Below are 22,766 nucleotides of genomic sequence, written 5' to 3' on the forward strand. Positions count from 1 at the left end.
TCAGTAGCAGCTCCATTTTATAAGTGTTTAATGTGTGATGAAACAAATAGTAAATCACAGCTTTAATGTTATTCTGCATCCAATGCATTGCTGTTTAAAACGACCACTTCAAATATAACTCATGCATCAATGGAATGAACTCTTAAAACAAATAATACATTTTATTTTCAACAAAAACAGATTCAAAGATAGGAACGAATTAATGCACACACACACACACCCTTTGCATATTTAGCCTTTTCTTCTACAATTAGACAATTGACCTACACTACATTTGCTAGAGTGAAATAATTTGCATACAACATTTGAGTGATGTCCCTCAACTATGTTGATCAGCAAAGACTTTAAGACACTTTTACATTTTACTGTCAGTCAAAGAGACAAGTACGTGGACATTATGACAGATCGATGTAAGAAAGCATAGTTGTCAGAGTTTTGTAAAAGAGAAAGAAACCAAAACACTATACTGTATCATGTGTCTATAATACAGCTGTTGACAGTGGATCAATATCAATATTCACATTTCAATGTCTTTTAAATCCAGAGAGGATGATCTAGGCATAGAACAGATGGGTAGTGCCACATACAACAAGGCATTTGTTGGCATAATGTCTTTCAAATTAGATCCTCAACAGTTAAAGGTCCAATGCAGCCATTTTTATCTCAATGTCAAAGAATTTCTAGGTAACAATTAAGTACCTTACTGTGGTTGTTTTTAGTTAAAATGGTCAAAAAGAAACAAAAATAGCTTATTAGCAAATAGCAATTTCTCAAGCAAGAATTTTGCTAGGACTGTCTGGGAGTGGTCTGAGTGAGTACGGGAAAACTGAAAATTTGCTGTTAATTGGCAGAGAGGTTTGGAACTCTCTTTCTTATTGGTGTATTAACTAATTTAGCGTCTGGTGATGTCACCAGGCAGGCCAAAGCTCCACCCCACCAAAACAGGCAAACATGTTCAAACAGCTCTTACACTGAAAGGGCATTATCATACTTTTCACAATGTCACTGTTTTATTCCAACCTCAGTGAGGAAATATATCCAAAACACAGGAAAATCTAGTTTTTGACTGCACTGGGCCTTTAAACTAACTCTGCATACATGTATAACTACACCATTTCATTTATTTTCACAGTTAGTCTTTAATTGAAATGTTTCATTACAAATAAGGGAAACACCTATAACACCACATCATTCATTACTAAAGTTCTTCAGAAAAGGCTAATATTATTTTCTGCAGAGCTAGATGAGTCTATCAAATTGATGCCTTCTCATTGGGTTAAAGGGGACAACTAGTGGATGGACTCATGTTATTCATCAGAGTCATGTGGTTGGGCAGTCTCAGATTGGTTAGAATCATGTTGCTCCTCCTCTAGGGTGGCGACGGCATTAGTCTGACTGCTCACATCCAACTCTTTCAAAATGGCGTCCTCCTCCCCCTTCCCCTCTATTTCCTCTTCCCGCTCCATATCCCCCCCCCCCACCCCCATTTGTCCAGTGAGATCTACGGTCCACTCCTCCCGTGTAGTTCTCTTAGGCTGGGTTGGGCCTGCTCCATTATAGAAGAGCTGGTCCTGGTCCGTGTGGTGTTGGTTGTGATTCTCTCTGTGGTTGTGGTCCTGGCTCGGATGTTGGTTGTGTTGGATCTCACTGTAGTGCTGTCTATGGTTCTGGTGAGTGTAGCTGTGGTGCTGGCTGTGGAAGAAGCTGAGGATGGTGTGTTTGGGCAGGCCCAGCTGGGCTGACAGTGTGTGGACAGCCTCCTCGTCTGGGTTCAGACCAACGTCCTGGATGAAGCTCTGCAGGATCCCCTGTGCCTCTCGGGACACCCGAAACCCCTCGCCATCACTCCCACCATCGCCCTCGCCGTTAGTCTGTCTGCCCCCCGCCCACTGTCCCTCTCCCCCTTCCTTGTCATTGTTACACACACCCCTAACCCTGCCTTGGCCCCAACCCCTACAGCCCCTGCCAGTAATATCCTCTTCCCTCCCATCACCCTGACTACTTCCCCACCAGGTCCTCAGTTGCCCCCTACCCCCCTCAGTCTCGGCCGGTGATGCTGTGGATGGTTGTCGTGGCGGCAGGCGAGGCTCCGCCTGGGGCTGCAAGGGCAGCTGGGACAGAGCGGTCAGTGTTCGTTGATGGTGTTGTTGTTGCAATGGGGAGTGGCGTTGGAGCTGGTGGAGACAGATGGATGTTAAGTTACAAACAAACCAATGGAAGCTGATGATATACACATTTGAGTGTGTATATATGCATGTACATTTACACTGTTGAATTGTGTTTGTGTTGTGTGCGTGTGCTTCCATGCGTGTATGTGTGTATGTAGGCTATCCAGAGTAGACTGACCAGTGTGTTGTTGTTGACCAGCTGTGTGAGTCTGTCTGTACAGTGTTGTTGCAGAGTGTTGCTCTCCTGTTCATAGATGGCGTCTCGTTCCATCTGGGCCAGACTCAGGAAGCGCCGGATCATACACAGGTTCTCCCACAGGGTTCGGTTCTCCGGGGACGGATCCTCCTTCCAGCGCAGCAGCTCACACAGCCAGCCCTGCAGAACACACATACCCACATCAGAACCCGGACAGAGAACCCATAGAATAGAAATACAAACCTTCTCAGAACCCATTCAAGTAAGATACTAAAATATACTATCTTTTGTAAAGATACTGAAACACAGCTTCTGTTTTTATGACCAGAAAACAACATTGTTATTGATGTTTTATATAAAATAACTACAGTTCAAACGACTAGTCAACAGAGGAGAGGAGGAGGCAGAGAGGGAGAGGAGGAGGCAGAGAGGGAGAGGAGGAGGCAGTGAGGGAGAGGAGGAGGCAGAGAGGGAGAGGAGGAGGCAGAGAGGGAGAGGAGGTGGCAGAGAGGGAGAGGAGGAGTCAGCGAGGGAGAGGAAGAGGCAGAGAGGGAGAGGAGGAGGCAGAGAGGGAGAGGAGGAGGCAGATAGGGAGAGGAGGAGGCAGAGAGGGAGAGGAGGAGGCAGAGGAGGAGGCAGCGATGGAGAGGAGGAGGCAGAGAGGGAGAGGAGGAGTCAGCGAGGGAGAGGAAGAGGCAGAGAGGGAGAGGAGGAGGCAGAGAGGGAGAGGAGGAGGCAGATAGGGAGAGGAGGAGGCAGAGAGGGAGAGGAGGAGGCAGAGGAGGAGGCAGCGATGGAGAGGAGGAGGCAGAGAGGGAGAGGAGGAGGCAGAGAGGGAGTGGAGGAGGCAGAGAGGGAGAGGAGGCAGAGAGGGAGAGGAGGCGGCAGCGAGGGAGAGGAAGAGGCAGAGGAGGAGAGGAGGAGGAAGAGAGGGGGAGGAGGAGGCAGAGAGGGAGAGGAGGAGGCAGAGAGGGAGAGGAGGAGGCAGAGAGGGAGAGGAAGAGGCAGCGAGGGAGAGGAGGGGGCAGCGAGGGAGAGGAGGAGGCAGAGAGGGAGAGGAGGAGGCAGAGAGGGAGAGGAGGAGGCAGAGAGGGAGAGGAGGAGGCAGAGAGGGAGAATAGGGGGCAGTGAGGGAGAGGAGGAGGCAGAGAGGGAGAGGAGGGGGCAGTGAGGGAGAGGAGGAGGCAATGAGGGAGAGGAGGAGGCAGTGAGGGAGAGGAGAAGGCAGAGAGGGAGAGGAGGAGGCAACGAGGGAGAGGAGGAGGCAGTGAGGGAGAGGAGGAGGCAGTGAGGGAAAGTAGCGACAGTGCCAAGCTCTTGTCCTCTACACAATTACTTTGGCACACAAACACCTGGCCGTAGCCCAGCAATAGCACACAAAGCCATGCGGACGCAGTGAGAAGATACAACAAAGAGCTCTAACATGGTGCTGCCTGCCAAACAGCCCTACACTAACGTGAGCTCCATGGTGCTGCCTGCCAAACAGCCCTACACTAACGTGAGCTCCAACATGGTGCTGCCTGCCAAACAGCCCTACACTAATGTGAGGTCCATGGTGCCGCCTGCCAAACAGCCCTACACTAACGTGAGCTCCATGGTGCTGCCTGCCAAACAGCCCTACACTAATGTGAGGTCCATGGTGCCGCCTGCCAAACAGCCCTACACTAACGTGAGCTCCAACATGGTGCTGCCTGCCAAACAGCCCTACACTAACGTGAGCTCCATGGTGCTGCCTGCCAAACAGCCCCACACTAATGTGAGCTCCAACATGGTGCTGCCTGCCAAACAGCCCTACACTAATGTGAGCTCCAACATGGTGCTGCCTGCCAAACAGCCCTACACTAATGTGAGGTCCATGGTGCCGCCTGCCAAACAGCCCCACACTAATGTGAGCTCCAACATGGTGCTGCCTGCCAAACAGCCCTACACTAATGTGAGGTCCATGGTGCCGCCTGCCAAACAGCCCTACACTAACGTGAGCTCCAACATGGTGCTGCCTGCCAAACAGCCCTACACTAATGTGAGGTCCATGGTGCCGCCTGCCAAACAGCCCCACACTAATGTGAGCTCCAACATGGTGCTGCCTGCCAAACAGCCCCACACTAATGTGAGGTCCATGGTGCCGCCTGCCAAACAGCCCCACACTAATGTGAGCTCCAACATGGTGCTGCCTGCCAAACAGCCCTACACTAATGTGAGGTCCATGGTGCCGCCTGCCAAACAGCCCTACACTAATGTGAGCTCCAACATGGTGCTGCCTGCCAAACAGCCCTACACTAATGTGAGGTCCATGGTGCCGCCTGCCAAACAGCCCTACACTAACGTGAGCTCCATGGTGCTGCCTGCCAAACAGCCCTACACTAATGTGAGGTCCATGGTGCTGCCTGCCAAACAGCCCTACACTAACGTGAGCTCCAACATGGTGCTGCCTGCCAAACAGCCCTACACTAATGTGAGCTCCAACATGGTGCTGCCTGCCAAACAGCCCTACACTAATGTGAGGTCCATGGTGCCGCCTGCCAAACAGCCCCACACTAATGTGAGCTCCAACATGGTGCTGCCTGCCAAACAGCCCTACACTAATGTGAGGTCCATGGTGCCGCCTGCCAAACAGCCCTACACTAACGTGAGCTCCAACATGGTGCTGCCTGCCAAACAGCCCTACACTAATGTGAGGTCCATGGTGCCGCCTGCCAAACAGCCCCACACTAATGTGAGCTCCAACATGGTGCTGCCTGCCAAAGAGCCCCACACTAATGTGAGGTCCATGGTGCCGCCTGCCAAACAGCCCCACACTAATGTGAGCTCCAACATGGTGCTGCCTGCCAAACAGCCCTACACTAATGTGAGGTCCATGGTGCCGCCTGCCAAACAGCCCTACACTAATGTGAGCTCCAACATGGTGCTGCCTGCCAAACAGCCCTACACTAATGTGAGGTCCATGGTGCCGCCTGCCAAACAGCCCTACACTAACGTGAGCTCCATGGTGCTGCCTGCCAAACAGCCCTACACTAATGTGAGGTCCATGGTGCTGCCTGCCAAACAGCCCTACACTAACGTGAGCTCCAACATGGTGCTGCCTGCCAAACAGCCCTACACTAATGTGAGGTCCATGGTGCCGCCTGCCAAACAGCCCTACACTAACGTGAGCTCCATGGTGCTGCCTGCCAAACAGCCCTACACTAATGTGAGGTCCATGGTGCTGCCTGCCAAACAGCCCTACACTAACGTGAGCTCCAACATGGTGCTGCCTGCCAAACAGCCCTACACTAATGTGAGGTCCATGGTGCCGTCTGCCAAACAGCCCTACACTAATGTGAGCTCCAACATGGTGCTGCCTGCCAAACAGCCCTACACTAACGTTAGCTCCATGGTGCTGCCTGCCAAACAGCCCTACACTAACGTGAGCTCCATGGTGCTGCCTGCCAAACAGCCCTACACTAACGTGAGCTCCATGGTGCTGCCTGCCAAACAGCCCTACACTAACGTGAGCTCCATGGTGCTGCCTGCCAAACAGCCCTACACTAACGTGAGCTCCATGGTGCTGCCTGCCAAACAGGCAAGACGGGAAGCTAGAAAGAGAGTGAAAGAAAGGCAGAGAGAGAAAGACAGAAATCACTCCATTCTACAGAGGGAAATGATCCCAAAACAAAAGACAATAACAAGCTGATGGTTCTGCCTGGAAAACTAGCACAATGGAACCACCAGTGTGTCTGTGTGTTGGCACGCATTTGGTGTGTGTTCAAGTGTGTGTGTGTGTGTTTGTGTATAAGTGTGTGCGCATGTGTGTGACATGTGCGTGTTTATGGGTGTGTGCGCATTCATGCAAGCGGGTGTGTGTACACTGGTGATTTATAGAACAATAACTGTCTGATGCGGTGATCAGAGCTCTCCATAGACAGCAGCTGCTAGTTGATCATTTCCTACACAACCGGTTACTGCCCAACGTGGCTCTGTGTAAAGATGTTTTCATAAATTCATACATCACATACGAAATCTGATATTATAGGACCTTGCGGAAATGTGTGTGTGTTACACACTTACTAATATCAGTCTGTAATAAACGTTTTGTTCTGTTTCAGGGCAAGATTAGCATTGTTTCCATAGGTATCCCTCAGTCAGTGAGTACCATACTCTCTTTTCTTTGTGCTTGTGTGAGTGTTTGTGTGTGTGTGTGTGTGTGTGTGTGTGTGTGTGTACACGTGCTTGTGTGTGTTGTGTGTGCGTGTCTGTGTATACCTGACTCTTGGACGCGGCCATCTTGGCAAACATGGCCTGAGAAACCTTGGCTCTCTTCATCTCCTGTTGGATCTCCTCATAGATAGAACTGTTGACGTCTAGAACACATCCCACGTTCTTCACCCCTCTGTCTAGAACACATCCCTCGTTCTTCACCCCTCTGTCTAGAACACATCCCTCGTTCTTCACCCCTCTGTCTAGAACACATCCCACGTTCTTCACCCCTCTGTCTAGAACACATCCCTCGCTCTTCACCCCTCTGTCTAGAACACATCCCTCGTTCTTCACCCCTCTGTCTAGAACACATCCCACGTTCTTCACCCCTCTGTCTAGAACACATCCCACGTTCTTCACCCCTCTGTCTAGAACACATCCCTCGCTCTTCACCCCTCTGTCTAGAAGACATCCCACGTTCTTCACCCCTCTGTCTAGAACACATCCCTCGCTCTTCACCCCTCTGTCTAGAACACATCCCACGTTCTTCACTCCTCTGTCTAGAACACATCCCTCGCTCTTCACCCCTCTGTCTAGAACACATCCCTCGCTCTTCACCCCTCTGTCTAGAACACATCCCTCGCTCTTCACCCCTCTGTTTACTACTGCTACTGGAGACAGCCTCACCTGCAGAGGGGAGAGAGGCGTTGATGTGGTTACTAAAACAGCTGTATCGTTTGATTAGTAAAGATACTTCTGTTCTGATTTCAGTTTGATTAGCAGAGAAGTTGCCATTGTCACTTTGGCTATAAAGCATTTACACTTTGAGAGAGAGAGAGAGAGAGCTTACTTTAGGAAATACAATGGAAACCTGGGAGGGCCAATCTTCAGCCTTAACAAAGTCTCCCTCTTCCTTTCTGGTCTGAAACATCAGAGGAATACATCTTAGACTATCATGAACAAGATATAACTTCAACCCACACACACATGCACACACACACACTCCATCTCGCTCTGTCTGTCCGACCTGTGTGTGGCGTGGTGTGGTAGTGTTGTTGGGTGAATGGTTGATAATGGTCGACGTGGTCAGACTCCTCTCTCTCTCCTCCTGGTAGATACGGTCGCGGTCACCTTCCGGTATCTGTAGGAAACTCTGCATGGACCGCAGGTTGACCAGGAGAGACTGAGACGCACTCTTAGGATCCTCCTCCTTACGCAGGATCTCAGACAGCAGGCCCTGACACACAGGATAGAAAGACACATGAAGACAAGATACACACCATGGAAATAGAATCACTACGTCGTGAAAACAGCTGCTACACTGGACATGCAACTGTTGTCAGCATGAGCAGAGCAGGAATTTGCCTGACGACTCAAACTGAATTATTCCGCAGCTCTGTCGTTCGCTACATACTTCAGGTTGGGATTGCCATCATTGAAGTAATTTGTGGTGACGAGGGGCACTGTACAAACCAAAGCCATCAGCGATTGGTCTAATCAGAGTATCAATCAGCCAATGACAATTTTTATCCACGCCGCTTTACCCACGTGTGTTCTGGCTCTGGCCCAACCCATCAGTTTCTGGGACCAATCAGACGGTCTAGGATGGATTTCCATTCTAGAAATCGTTGGGAGGTACTCAGATCCAAACTCATTGTGGAGAATAAACTCATGTCCATGGGCATGTTGTAGAGTTTGGCTGGAGCAAGGAGTTTGTGTAGCCAGGCAAAGAATGAATCACTTTATCAACCTGGGTGGGGGCTCCTGGGCAAGAGAAAGATGAAGACCCCTGATTTAAATGAATGAGAGTGTGTCACACTTGGCAAGTTAGACTTCCAGGGTTGCAGCCCTGTAATGTTGACCAGGCCAAAAGAAACTTATAGACAATGATAAAGATACATTATTAACACCATCAAACAAAACCCTAATGGAAAGTTTTGTGCAGGTTAGTATTTTGGTTATAAATGTTGTTCTGCAGGAAGCTCTGTAGAGTGGTCAATAGCTGGCACAGCCACAATGTCATAAAGTCTGATTTGAAACCTAACCCTAATCTTAACTCTAACCTTAACCACACTGCTAACCCTAATGTCTAACTCTAACATTAAAAAAGCTAATAAACGTCAACCTGCAAGTTTCATACTAAAACTGGCTGAAGGCCATTAGTCTAGACTAGGATAGCCTCTGAACATAGAGACTCACACCCACCCAGACAGCACACGTCCTCACAGGTAGTGTTTTTCCCTTTACAGTGCTGGAGTCAACATAGCAGATGACCAACTCCAGACACCTTCTAAAGCACTGCTAATAAACGGATTAGTCCCTTATTAAGTTGTTATCTGTCAGCTCCAGCTCGTACAGCAGTCACTCACTCTTCCATACAATGGGACTCTAATAGGGGGTTACTCTGCTCTCCCTCCCACCCAAAATATATGTAATTTTGTTAGGACTATACCCCTCTAATGTAGACCCCCCTCACTCCTCACACACACACACCCTAGCTATTAAGCCTTCACACTCCAATAAGGTCTTTACACTCCAAGCCCCATCCACTCTACTCCTTGGCACCTTGCCCATGTGAGACATTCCTTCCTCAGCCCCACTCCCTTTTACCTGTTCGAAGAGCCCAGTTGTCACAGCGACAGAGAAATGCGGGGCAGGTGGCTATAATTGCGGCCTTTGATCATTATAATGACACCCATGATGATGCTGGTGATAATGACGGTAATAGTAACAGTGGGCTAGGTCTCTCTCGAAGCCATTAATGTGAGTGCCTTCTAACTGCAGGAGCAGACAGGATAGACAGAGGGAGGGAGGGAGGGAGGAAGGAAGGGAGGGAGGGAGCGAGAAAGGTATGAAATGGGGAAAGGAGAAAGATTTAAATGAAATGAGAAAAACAAGGGATAGACCTGTCAAATGGAGACGTCATGAAGTTGGATACAGAGAAAAGGTGGAAATACATATAGGAAATCTAAAAAGAAAGGAAGATAATAAGTGATGGACAGAGAAAAGAAGATATAGAGAGAAGTAGATGTAGAGAGATGGATAGAGAGATGAGAAAGCATAATGGAGGGATGGAGAGAAACAGAGGGAGAGGGAGAGACTGTGGAAGTGTGATTAGAGAGGGAGAGGTAGAGACTATGGGGAAGTGTGAATAGAGAGGTAGAAACTCTGGGGACGTGTGATTAGAGAGGGAAAGGTAGAGACTCTCTGGGGAAGTGTGGTTAGAGATGGAGAGGTAGAGAATCTTGGGAAGTTTGAATAGAGAGGTAAAGACTCTCTGGGGAGGTGTGATTAGAGAGGGAGAGGTAGAGACTCAGGATAATTGTGATTAGAATGATAGAGACTATGAGGAAGTGTGATTAGAGAGGTAAAGACTCTGGGGAATTGTGATTAGAGAGGTAGAGGTAGAGACTCTCTGGGGAAGTGATTAGAGAGGGAGAGGTAGGGACTCTCTGTGGATGTGTGATTAGAGAGGGAGAGGTAGAGACAATGGGGAAGTGTGATTAGAGAGGGAGAGGTAAAGACTCTGGAGAATTGTGATTAGAGAGGTAGAGACTCTATGGAGAAGTGTGATTAGAGAGGGAGAGGTAGAGACTCTTTGGAATTGTGATTAGAGCGATAGAGACTCTCTTGGAAAGTGTGATTAGAGATGGAGAGACTCTCCGGGGAAGTGTGATTAGAGAGGTAGAGGTAGAGACTCTCTGGGAAAGTGTGATAAGAGAGGGAGAGGTAAAGACTCGGAAAGTGAGATTCGAGAGGTAGAGGTAGAGACTCTGGGGAAGTGTGATTAGAGAGTTAGAGGTAGAGACTCTCTGGGGAAGTGTGATTAGAGAGGGAGAGGTGGAGACTCTCTGGGGAAGTGTGATTAGAGCGGTAAAGACTCTGGGGAATCGTGATTAGAGAGGTAGAGACTCTCTTGGGAAGTGATTAGAGAGGGAGAGGTAGGGACTCTCTGTGGATGTGTGATTAGAGAGGGAGAGGTAGGGACTCTCTGGGGAAGCGTGATTAGAGAGGTAGGGGTAGAGACTCTCTGGGGAAGTGTGATTAGAGAGGGAGAGGTAGAGACTCGGGAAGTGAGATTCGAGAGGTAGAGACTCTCTGGGGAAGTGTGATTAGAGAGGTAGAGGTAGAGACTCTGGGGAAGTGTGATTAGAGAGGTAGCGGTAGAGACTCTGGGGAAGTGTGATTAGAGAGGTAGAGGTAGAGACTCTGGGGAAGTGTGATTAGAGAGGTAGAGGTAGAGACTCTGGGGAAGTGTGATTAGAGAGGTAGAGGTAGAGACTCTGGGGAAGTGTGATTAGAGAAGGAGAGGTAAAGACTCTCGGGAAGTGTGATTAGAGAGGGAGAAGTAGAGACTCTGGTGAAGTGATTAGAGAGGGAGAGGTAGGGACTCTCTAGGGAAGTGATTAGAGAGGGAAAGGTAGAGACTGTGGAAGTGTGATTAGAGAGGTAGAGGTAGAGACCCTCTGGGGAAGTGATTAGAGAGGGAGAGGTAGGGACTCTCTGGGGAAGCGTGATTAGAGAGGGAGAGGCTCTCTGGGGAAGTGATTAGAGAGGGAGAGGTAGAGACTCTGGGGAATCGTGATTAGAGAGGGAGAGGTAGAGACTCTTTGGGGAAGTGATTAGAGAGGGAGAGGTAGGAACTATGGGGAATCGTGATTAGAGAAGGAGAGGTAGAGACTCTCTGGGGAAGTGATTAGAGAGGGAGAGGTAGGGACTCTGGGGAAGTGTGATTTTAGAGGTACAGACTTTCTGGGTAAGTGTGATTAGATAGGGAGAGGTAGAGACTCTCTGAGGGAGAGTGACTAGCTGACCAAGCAGCTGCTTCACCGCTGGCATGAGTTCCTACTGCAGAGAAGAGCTGGCACACACGCACACACAGACAGACAGATCACACACACACACACATTCACCAGCACATGTATTCACACACACAGAGACACACACACAGAACAGACAATGCGGCAAAGGCCATGCCAAGAGCTAATCACCATGCACACGCGCACACACTCAATCCGATAACACCAGCACACAGTTTACACACACCATAACACTCTGTCCTTCACTAACCCCACCCCCTAATTACTTAAACCCTTAGTTTACAGCACAGTCCCATACATACAGTACCCCTATCTCCCTGTCTGTCTCCTACCTGGGTCCTGTTGAAGGCCACACGGGCGAACACAGCCTGGGAGATGCCTGCTCTCTTCAGCTCCTCTCTCACCCACTGGTAGATCTCACATGAGATGTCTGATGGTCCACACACCTGGCTCTGGGACCCAGACCCAGGTCCTGGTGGTCCACCCTGGGGCGGGGGGTCGAGGCCCTTGGCTAGGGCCAGGGAGGGGGGAGGCCTCCCCACAGGGGGGTGGTTGAGGAACTGCTGGGGGGAGGTGGAAACAGATACAGACAGGCTTTGCTGGGCTAGCATATGGCTGACTGCATACTGCTGGTTGAGGAACTGGGCCATGACTATCTGTTGGGGGCTGACTAGCTGGGGGCTGAGGGGGGCGGTCACCAGCCCCGGGGGGCAGAGACTTGGGGCCAGACAACTACGCCCAGAAGTGTGGGTGGCACCCCCGTGAGGAAAGGGGAGGGGTGAGGTGCAGACCTGCTCGGCTGTGCTGCCTGGGAATGATTGTTTGGTTGATGGGTGTGTGGAGCTCGTTTGGGATTGGTCAGAGAAGCTGTCAATCTCTGAAGTGAGGAAAAGAATAGTGGAGAGAGGGATGAAGGAAGAGAAACAGAAATGAGAGGGGGAGTAAATATAAAAAAGTCAAAGCTACTATTTGCTAACATTAGCATTGAGGATCAATATAAGTGAACTACCCCTTTAATCCCCCCTGTAGTCTTACCCATGATGCCTTTGGTATTCATGAAGTGCTTATACCAATGGCCAAACTCGTGGCACTTGGAGGCCGACACATTTGCATAGTAGGTGCTGTTAACAATGGAGGAGATCATACTCTGAGAAAGAGGGACAAAAGACACAAAAAAATAGAAGATGGAGTCGTAACAGTGGCAGGGAAAAGCATTATGAATACTAAACCACAGCAGATCAACGCAACATATAGTACTATTAAATAGAATGCATGTTATATACTGTACATACGCTAGCCTGAGGCCCAGTCTATTAAATATAATGCATGTTATATACTGTACATACACTAGCCTGAGGCCCAGTCTATTAAATAGAATGCATGTTATATACTGTACATACGCTAGCCTGAGGCCCAGTCTATTAAATAGAATGCATGTTATATACTGTACATACGCTAGCCTGAGGCCCAGTCTATTAAATAGAATGCATGTTATATACTGTACATACGCTAGCCTGAGGCCCAGTCTATTAAATAGAATGCATGTTATATACTGTACATACGCTAGCCTGAGGCCCAGTCTATTAAATAGAATGCATGTTATATACTGTACATACACTAGCCTGAGGCCCAGTCTATTAAATAGAATGCATGTTATATACTGTACATACGCTAGCCTGAGGCCCAGTCTATTAAATAGAATGCATGTTATATACTGTACATATGCTAGCCTGAGGCCCAGTCTATTAAATAGAATGCATGTTATATACTGTACATACGCTAGCCTGAGGCCCAGTCTATTAAATAGAATGCATGTTATATACTGTACATACGCTAGCCTGAGGCCCAGTCTATTAAATAGAATGCATGTTATATACTGTACATATGCTAGCCTGAGGCCCAGTCTATTAAATAGAATGCATGTTATATACTGTACATACACTAGCCTGAGGCCCAGTCTATTAAATAGAATGCATGTTATATACTGTACATACGCTAGCCTGAGGCCCAGTCTATTAAATAGAATGCATGTTATATACTGTACATACACTAGCCTGAGGCCCAGTCTATTAAATAGAATGCATGTTATATACTGTACATACGCTAGCCTGAGGCCCAGTCTATTAAATAGAATGCATGTTATATACTGTACATACGCTAGCCTGAGGCCCAGTCTATTAAATAGAATGCATGTTATATACTGTACATACGCTAGCCTGAGGGCCAGTCTATTAAATAGAAAGCATGTTATATACTGTACATACGCTAGCCTGAGGCCCAGTCTATTAAATAGAATGCATGTTATATACTGTACATACGCTAGCCTGAGGCCCAGTCTATTAAATAGAATGCATGTTATATACTGTACATATGCTAGCCTGAGGCCCAGTCTATTAAATAGAATGCATGTTATATACTGTACATACGCTAGCCTGAGGCCCAGTCTATTAAATAGAATGCATGTTATATACTGTACATACGCTAGCCTGAGGCCCAGTCTATTAAATAGAATGCATGTTATATACTGTACATACGCTAGCCTGAGGCCCAGTCTATTAAATAGAATGCATGTTATATACTGTACATACGCTAGCCTGAGGCCCAGTCTATTAAATAGAAAGCATGTTATATACTGTACATACACTAGCCTGAGGCCCAGTCTATTAAATAGAAAGCATGTTATATACTGTACATACGCTAGCCTGAGGCCCAGTCTATTAAATAGAATGCATGTTATATACTGTACATACGCTAGCCTGAGGCCCAGTCTATTAAATAGAATGCATGTTATATACTGTACATACGCTAGCCTGAGGCCCAGTCTATTAAATAGAATGCATGTTATATACTGTACATATGCTAGCCTGAGGCCCAGTCTATTAAATAGAATGCATGTTATATACTGTACATACGCTAGCCTGAGGCCCAGTCTATTAAATAGAATGCATGTTATATACTGTACATACGCTAGCCTGAGGCCCAGTCTATTAAATAGAATGCATGTTATATACTGTACATACGCTAGCCTGAGGCCCAGTCTATTAAATAGAATGCATGTTATATACTGTACATACGCTAGCCTGAGGCCCAGTCTATTAAATAGAATGCATGTTATATACTGTACATACGCTAGCCTGAGGGCCAGTCTATTAAATAGAATGCATGTTATATACTGTACATACGCTAGCCTGAGGCCCAGTCTATTAAATAGAATGCATGTTATATACTGTACATACGCTAGCCTGAGGCCCAGTCTATTAAATAGAATGCATGTTATATACTGTACATACGCTAGCCTGAGGCCCAGTCTATTAAATAGAAAGCATGTTATATACTGTACATACGCTAGCCTGAGGCCCAGTCTATTAAATAGAATGCATGTTATATACTGTACATACGCTAGCCTGAGGCCCAGTCTATTAAATAGAATGCATGTTATATACTGTACATACGCTAGCCTGAGGCCCAGTCTATTAAATAGAATGCATGTTATATACTGTACATACACTAGCCTGAGGCCCAGTCTATTAAATAGAATGCATGTTATATACTGTACATACGCTAGCCTGAGGCCCAGTCTATTTTCCTTTTGGCAACAGAGCTCAAGAACTGGGCAATAATTGCACTTGAAGTCAGAAATAAGTTATTATACATCAGTTTCAAAAAAAGCGACAAATAAGTAACAATTCACATTTGAAATAATCGCTCTGTCTCTCATTTTGTCTTAGTTTTAACAGACTCCATTTCTCTCCCTGGGTGTGTGTGTGTCTCAGCTGAACATAGAATGTTTGATGATAACAGATTCAGACCGGGGTTATTAAAACACACCCGCAGGTAAACTCTTTCACAAAGACAGATGAGTGTGTGTGTATGCTACCTCATCTAGGTGGCATCAGTCATTTAAGAAATGGATGCTGAAGTTAATCCCTCAAGACAATCCTGTGTCATTTTAACATCTGATTACACCTTTAATCACTTCATATTTATTCTAATCTGAGAAAGAGAGAGAAAGAGAGAGAGAGAGAGAGAAACTTTTCTTTATTCCACTTCCTTTGGCAATGTAAACATATGTTTCCCATGCCAATAAAGCCCATTGAATTAAGAGAGGGGGGGGGGCAGAGTCAGAGAGAGAGAAAGAGAGAGGGAGACAGTTGGAGGGAGAGAATGAGCTAGAAAGAGGGGAGGGGGAGCAAACATAAAAATAAAGAGAGAGAGAATGTCTGTTTATTAGACTGAGGCTGTAGTTGTTGCTCTCAGGGTGAGTAACAGACAGACTATTTTGATTGTTATAAATATTCACAACACACATCCATCTGTTCTCCAACAGCAGGTGCCTCTACACTGTGTTCCTTCACAGTAACAAGTGTGTGTGTGTGTGTGTGTGTGTGTGTGTGTGTGTGTGTGTGTGTGTGTGTGTGTGTGTGTGTGTGTGTGGAAAGCAATTCAGTGTGTGAGTTAGATGCTGTGCATGTGTGGCCGACTGGGTTCAAACTTGGGTCACCTGCCTGCCTGTTACAAGGCTGTTTTAGCCCGCTGAGCTAAAGGCTGGGCATGCAACAAGTAGGAGAAACACACACAGAAAGAAAGAGAAAGACAGAGATTGACTAGGAAGAGACAGACAGTAGCAGAAGGGTACAGTGGTATAGTATGTGCCAGCAGAGCCTAAAATGACATACCCAAATCTAACTGCCTATAGCTCAGGCCCTGAAGCAAGGATATGCATATTCTTGGTACCATTTGAAAGGAAACACTTTGAATTTGTGGAAATGTGAATTGAATGTAGAATAATATAACACAATAGATCTGGTAGAAGGGGCGGCAGGGTAGCCTAGTGGTTAGAGCGGTGGACTAGTAACCGGAAGGTTACTAGTCCAAATCCCCGAGCTGACAAGGTACAAATCTGTCATTCTGCCCCTGAACAGGCAGTTAACCCACTGTTCCTAGGCCGTCATTGAAAATAAGAATTTGTTCTTAACGGACTTGCCTAGTTAAATAAAGGTAAAATAAATAAAAAAAGAAGAAAATATAAAGAAAAAATCAACCATTTAAAAAATAAAAATTCTACCACCATCTTTGAAATGGTGTCCTATAGGATATACTACACTCGTAATGATATAGGTAAGTCTGGTTACATTCTAGGATCTCTGAGGAATAAATACGAATGTGATTTGACTGGTTGAAACAACATTAGGGTGAGATTTTCACAGATTCCTTTCTTTGCAAATTGAACGTGTGGAAATATAAAATGGATCATGCTATATGGACATTTTTAGGATATGAAAAAGGATTTTATCTAACAAAACGACACTTCATGTTATCTCTGGGACCCTTGGGATGATAAATCAGAGCAAGATTTCAGAATGTAAGTACACATTTCACCTTCAGAGGTGAATTTATCAAACTTGTCGCGGGGAAAAAAGTGTTTTGTTGTTAGGAGCTCTCCTCAAACAATGGCATGGCATTTTTTCGCAGTAATAGCTAGTGTAAATTGGACAGTGCAGTTATATTAACAAGAATTTAAGCTTTCAGCCGATATAAGACACTTATATGTACCCACATTTGTTGTTTCTCTGACATCTGCGATCGTGACACACAGCGCTGCATGATTTACAACTGCCACGTTGACGGGACGCCTATCCCTATTAAAAGATAAACATCCCTTATATCTCTCTCTGCCCGCAAACCTTATTTGTCTCAGCAATCCGTGCACGTGTTTAGGCCTGTTTGTGTGTGTGTGTGTGTGTGTGTGTGTGTGTGTGTGTGTGTGTATGTGTACGTGTTTGTGCGTGCGTGAGTGTGTGTATGTATGTGTTTATGCCTGTGTGTGTGTGTGTGTGTGTGTGTGCGTGTGTGTACGTGTTTGTGCACTTAGGAAGCAACACTGATTGACAATACATTTCACATGCTGTTGTGTAAATGGAATAGACAACAGGTGGAAATTATAGGCAATTAGCAAGACACCCCCAATAAAGGAGTGGTTCTGCAGGTGGTGACCACAGACCACTTCTCAGTTTCTATGCTTCCTGGCTGATGTTTTGGTCACTTTTGAATGCTGGCGGTGCTTTCACTCTAGTGGTAGCATGAGACGGAGTCTACAACCCACACAAGTGGCTCAGGTAGTGCAGCTCATCCAGGATGTAACATCAATGCCAACTGTGGCAAGAAGGTTTGCTGTGTCTGTCAGCGTAGTGTCCAGAGCATGGAGGCGCTACCAGGAGACAGGCCAGTGCATCAGGAGACGTGGAGGAGGCCGTAGGAGGGCAACAACCCAGCAGCAGGACCGCTACCTCCGTCTTTGTGCAAGGAGGAGCACTGCCAGAGCCCTGCAAAATGACCTTCAGCAGGCCACAAATGTGCATGTGTCTGCTCAAACTGTCAGAAACAGACTCCATGAGGGTGGTATGAGGGCCCGACGTCCACAGGTGGGGGTTGTGCTTACAGCCCAACACCGTGCAGAACGTTTGGCATTTGCCAGAGAAAACCAAGATTGGCAAATTCGCCACTGGCGCCCTGTGCTCTTCACAGATGAAAACAGGTTCACACTGAGCACATGTGACAGACGTGACAGAGTCTGGAGACGCCGTGGAGAACGTTCTGCTGCCTGCAACATCCTCCAGCATGACCGGTTTGGCGGTGGGTCAGTCGTGGGATGGCATTTCTTTGGGGGGCCGCACAGCCCTCCATGTGCTCGCCAGAGGTATCCTGACTGCCATTAGGTACCGAGATGAGATCCTCAGACCCCTTGTGAGACCATATGCTGGTGCTGTTGGCCCTGGGTTCCTCCTAATGCAAGACAATGCTAGACCTCATGTGGCTGGGAGTGTGTCAGCAGTTCCTGCAAGAGGAAGGCATTGATGCTATGTACTGGCCCGCCCGTTCCCAAGACCTGAACCCAATTGAGCACATCTGGGACATCATGTCTCGCTCCATCCACCAACGCCACGTTGCACCACAGACTGTTCAGGAGTTGGCGGATGCTTTAGTCCAGGTCTGGGAGGAGATCCCTCAGGAGACCATCATCAGGAGCATGCCCAGGCATTGTAGGGAGGTCATACAGGCACGTGGAGGCCACACACACTACTGAGCCTAATTTTGGCTTGTTTTAAGGACATTACATCAAAGTTGGATCAGCCTGTAGTGTGGTTTTCCACTTTAATTTTGAGTGTGACTCCAAATCCAGACCTCCATGGGTTGATAATTTTGATTTCCATTGATAATTTTTGTGTGATTTTGTTGTCAGCACATTCAACTATGTAAAGAAAAAAGTATTTAATAAGAATATTTCATTCATTCAGATCTAAAATGTGTTATTTTAGTGTTCCCTTTATTTTTTGGAGCAGTGTATTTTTCATTTCTTATTTTTATGTTTAGGTCACGTAATATAATGTAAAAGTATGCATTACGGTGTCTGTAATATAATAAATTTGTCACAAATGAGTGTAGACATTAATAAAAATATTTCTGTAGCTTCCAAAATTTTCGGTGGGGGAGTGCCAAGATAGCTAAGCTGTGGCTTCAACACAGCGCCCCCTATCAGTCATCTAGTGTATATATAAATCATTGGTTGTACCTGGGACAGAGGGCACTCTTTGGCCAGTGAGCTCTGGTTCATGTCTCTCAATAGCTCCTTCAGGGCGTTTCTCACTGTGGAGTGACTCCACTGTTCTGGAGGGAGGTCCTCCAACATGGGACAACTAGAGAGAGATTGGGGAGAGAGAGAGAGAGAGGGGGGAGAGATAGAGAGAGAGGGGAGAGAGAGAGAGAGAGAGAGAGAGAGAGAGAGAGAGAGAGAGAGAGAGAGAGAGAGTGGGGGGGGGGTGGATGGATGGAGAGGTAGAGGGGAGAGAGAAGAAGAGAAGAAGAGAGGGTGGAAAAGAAGTAGATTTGACAAGTGAATAAAAAAGCTGTCTGAAATTGTGGGGGCCCTCGCCTGTGGAGTGGTAGATTTAGACTTTGGCTGACTGCATGCTTCTGTGCGTGTGTGTTCCTATGTGCATGTGCCTGTGTGTGCGTGCGTGCGTGCGTGCACGTGTGCGTGCGTGTGCCTGCCGGCCTGCCTCACCTGGTGGTAGTTATTAGTTAATTACTTCACACAACACATCTGCTGTGTTTTCAGAATGGTGAGTTATTATTATATCATGAACCACGAATGCAGCCAAGCAGATTTCCACGCCAACCATTTCCTGTCACTACACACCCCCACTGAAGGCAGGATGATAGATGTAGCATCAGAAGCTTTGTCCTGGTCTACCTAATCGCGGCAACCCAGAAACAAAAATCAAATCTAAACTACTCGATTAGGTTCTGGGGGTGGAGGTATGACATACGTATCTATTGCAAGTGCCAGAACCTCTTTGGTAGCTCCACCCCCCCTCTCTCCACATGTCTCCTGGAAGTCTATGGGCCACATGTGCCCTCCTCTTCAGAAATTCAAATAATGCAGCGCCTTGTGAAATTGTGATTCATCCAGTGACACAAAACCAGCGCACCGGAACAATGTTCCTCGTTAGTTGTCCCATCCCATAGTCTGCAGACAGACGTTAAGATACCGTTTATGTCTGTCCACAAGAGATGATGCTGTACCTGGTGAGCTGGATCTTGAGGGTGGTCACATGGTAGAGGTCCTGCAGCATGTCAGCCACTGTGGCATCAGGAGCATCAGTCACACAGGACAGAGGGACAGGGTTCCACCTACCCACCTGGATCGAACCTACACACACAAACACAGGCTCGCGCGCACACACACACACGCACGCGCACACACACGCAAACACTGTTACAAACACTGACACTGGAGGAAGAGAAGGTGTGTGTGTGTGTGGGTGCATGTGCGTGTGTGTGTGTGACCATGATTTATGTCTGTGTGTGTGAGTGTGTGTGTTGGTGTGCATGTGTGTGTACCTTTGGCCTGTGCTGCTGAGCTGTGAGAGTAGCCCAGGGCCAGTAAAGCCATCTCTATCAGCTGGTTAAACAGCAGGTCTCTCCTGACCAGTACAAACTCTGCATGCTCCTCTCTCCTCTCAGGCTCCACTGCTGGGACCGGGCTCTCTCTGTGCTCCACCAAACACAGCACAGGCAGCAGGCTTCCTGGGATGACGGATTCACAGCACAACCAATAATTTCACAGCATCCAGATAGAAGCAGAGGGCATTGGAAATGAAAAGCTGAAGCATCATGCAAATTCCCCAGAATTCTTGAAATTTTCCAAAATTCTAGTAGTTTACTGGTACATTTGGAATTTTACCTGGAAAATTCCTCTCGTTTTACAATCCTACTATTCACCCATTCCTCCCTCTATTTTCCCATTCCCCCCTCTATTCACCCATTCCTCCCTCTATTCACCCATTCCTCCCTCTATTCACCCATTCCTCCCTCTATTCACCCATTCCTCCCTCTATTCACCCATTCCTCCCTCTATTCACCCATTCCCCCCTCTATTCACCCATTCCTCCCTCTTCACCCATTCCTCCCTCTATTCACCCATTCCTCCCTCTTCACCCATTCCTCCCTCTATTCACCCATTCCTCCCTCTATTCACCCATTCCTCCCTCTATTCACCCATTCCTCCCTCTATTCACCCATTCCCCCCTCTATTCACCCATTCCTCCCTCTATTCACCCATTCCTCCCTCTATTCACCCATTCCCCCCTCTATTCACCCATTCCCCCCTCTATTCACCCATTCCTCCCTCTATTCACCCATTCCCCCCTCTATTCACCCATTCCTCCCTCTATTCACCCATTCCCCCCTCTATTCACCCATTCCTCCCTCTATTCATCCATTCCTCCCTCTATTCACTCGCCCCGCCACTCTTATTTTTCAGTCTTACCTCTTTTATGCCAGTTCTTGGGTTGTGGTACGGGTGTGGTGAGTTTGGGGGCCGAAGTTCTGACCCCTGGGCTCCCCTGTCTCGTCCTGCCCTGGTGTGGACCTGAGGGGCCCCCGCCACCGTTCAACTCCAGGCGGACCAGTTTGGCAGGAGGGGGCCGGTGGTCCCCATTACCAGGAGTGTTACACCCCTCTGACACATGGCCTCCATCACACTGCTGGGGGTCCATCACATGTGGGACTGAGTGATCCCCACACTAATGATGCAGCTCACAAACACCAGAGAGAGAGAGAGAGAGAGAGAGAGAGAGAGAAAGAAAGCGAGAGAGAGAGAGAGAAAGCGAGAGAGAGAGAGAGAGAGAGAGAGAGAGCCTATTCATTCGATTTTGTTGTGGAATTGTTAGATATTACCTGTTAGATATTGCTGCACTGTCAGATTTAGAAGCATAAGCATTTCGCTACACTGCAATAACATCTGCTAATCATGTGTATGTGACCAATAACATCTGCTAACCATGTGTATGTGACCAATAACATCTGCTAACCATGTGTTTGTGACCAATAACATCTGCTAACCATGTGTTTGTGACCAATAACATCTGCTAACCATGTGCATGTGACCAATAAAATTGGATTTGATTTGATTTGAAAGAGAGTATTTGAGTTCATTAGGGAACGTTTGCAGTTGGACCTTGGACAGTGTCTATATGAAGACGATTGATGCTGCGCGCCTTGACGCACTATTCATTCCACAAAAGACGCGCGGCAACAAATCGTCCCGTCACTGACTGGGGAAAGTTTTAGAGGCAAACGTTATGTCAGTTGTCATATTTGCACGTCGTCCATGATTGACGAATTGTGAATATCAACACAAATAAACTCCCCAATCTCCATCGTATTTATCTCAGACAACCTACTGGTATATCCATAAAAACATGTACATTTTCAATCGAAGTAAGTCAGACAGACCTGACATCCGCTGGCTGCTGGTTCCTGTTGAGATTCCGATATGCCGTAGGTAGTAAAAGAATAGAGTTCATCGTCTTGATTTATGTCCACGCTGTCTCAGTGAGTCAGAACATCACCTCATCTCTCTCTTTTACACTAGTCGTCGGTCTATTGTTTCTATATCATATCAGCTACGTAGCAACATATTCCGTCGTTCCCTGCTGGCTGCACGCTTTCGGACCTTCTCAAATAGCTACGGAATAAAACGAGTCTATCGGTGGTCTAACCGGAATATCAGTCAAAGCAATCCACAGTGACAGAGACTGTTCACGGAATTAGGCTACAGACCAGCTGGTATGCTACAAGGATTCCGTTGAAAAACTGGTGAAGCGACCAATACACGGTGAGTTCAGTTGTCTGCTATTCAATGCAGCCATCAGCCAGTTTCAACCGTGTGAAGCAGCTCGCTCTTCTGCAGTAGGCTATTGGCAGACAAACCCATGTGCTCGCTCTCTCATCTCTCTCACACACACACTGCATGGATCCAACCGCCACCTACCTACCTACAGGGCACACACTGGCTGAATCAGCGTTGTTTCCACGTCATTTCAATTAAATTAAGTTGACTCAACA

The 22,766-nt window shown here is 47.2% G+C and overlaps 1 protein-coding gene across 1 annotated transcript; it reads right to left on the minus strand.

Moving 5' to 3' along the window:
- Positions 1 to 11: 11 nt before the first annotated feature.
- Positions 12 to 22,671, minus strand: LOC110496867 (DNA-binding protein SATB1). Its single transcript, XM_036953347.2, has 12 exons — positions 22,155 to 22,671; positions 21,187 to 21,442; positions 20,259 to 20,444; positions 19,941 to 20,067; positions 18,928 to 19,051; positions 12,393 to 12,504; positions 11,690 to 12,234; positions 7,565 to 7,774; positions 7,388 to 7,459; positions 6,604 to 7,224; positions 2,347 to 2,544; positions 12 to 2,174 (listed from the first exon to the last, which is right to left on the minus strand). Exons 2-12 carry the CDS (start codon positions 21,413 to 21,415, stop codon positions 1,308 to 1,310), a joined length of 3,291 nt encoding a protein of 1,096 aa, XP_036809242.2. The 5' UTR covers positions 21,416 to 21,442; positions 22,155 to 22,671; the 3' UTR covers positions 12 to 1,307.
- Positions 22,672 to 22,766: the final 95 nt, after the last annotated feature.

Source organism: Oncorhynchus mykiss, chromosome 18 (assembly GCF_057628025.1).
Source record: "Oncorhynchus mykiss isolate SJ-2025 chromosome 18, ASM5762802v1, whole genome shotgun sequence".
Classification (NCBI taxonomy): domain Eukaryota; kingdom Metazoa; phylum Chordata; class Actinopteri; order Salmoniformes; family Salmonidae; genus Oncorhynchus; species Oncorhynchus mykiss.

Excerpts from the sequence above, each read along its gene's own strand:
- LOC110496867 (XM_036953347.2), bottom strand. The coding sequence starts at position 21,415 with ATGGACCCCCAGCAGTGTGATGGAGGCCATGTGTCAGAGGGGTGTAAC. Across the intron at positions 12,235-12,392 it reads GAATACCAAAGGCATCATGG|AGATTGACAGCTTCTCTGAC; the intron begins GTAAGACTACAG and ends TCCTCACTTCAG. Across the intron at positions 2,175-2,346 it reads TGGTCAACAACAACACACTG|CTCCAACGCCACTCCCCATT; the intron begins GTCAGTCTACTC and ends TGTCTCCACCAG.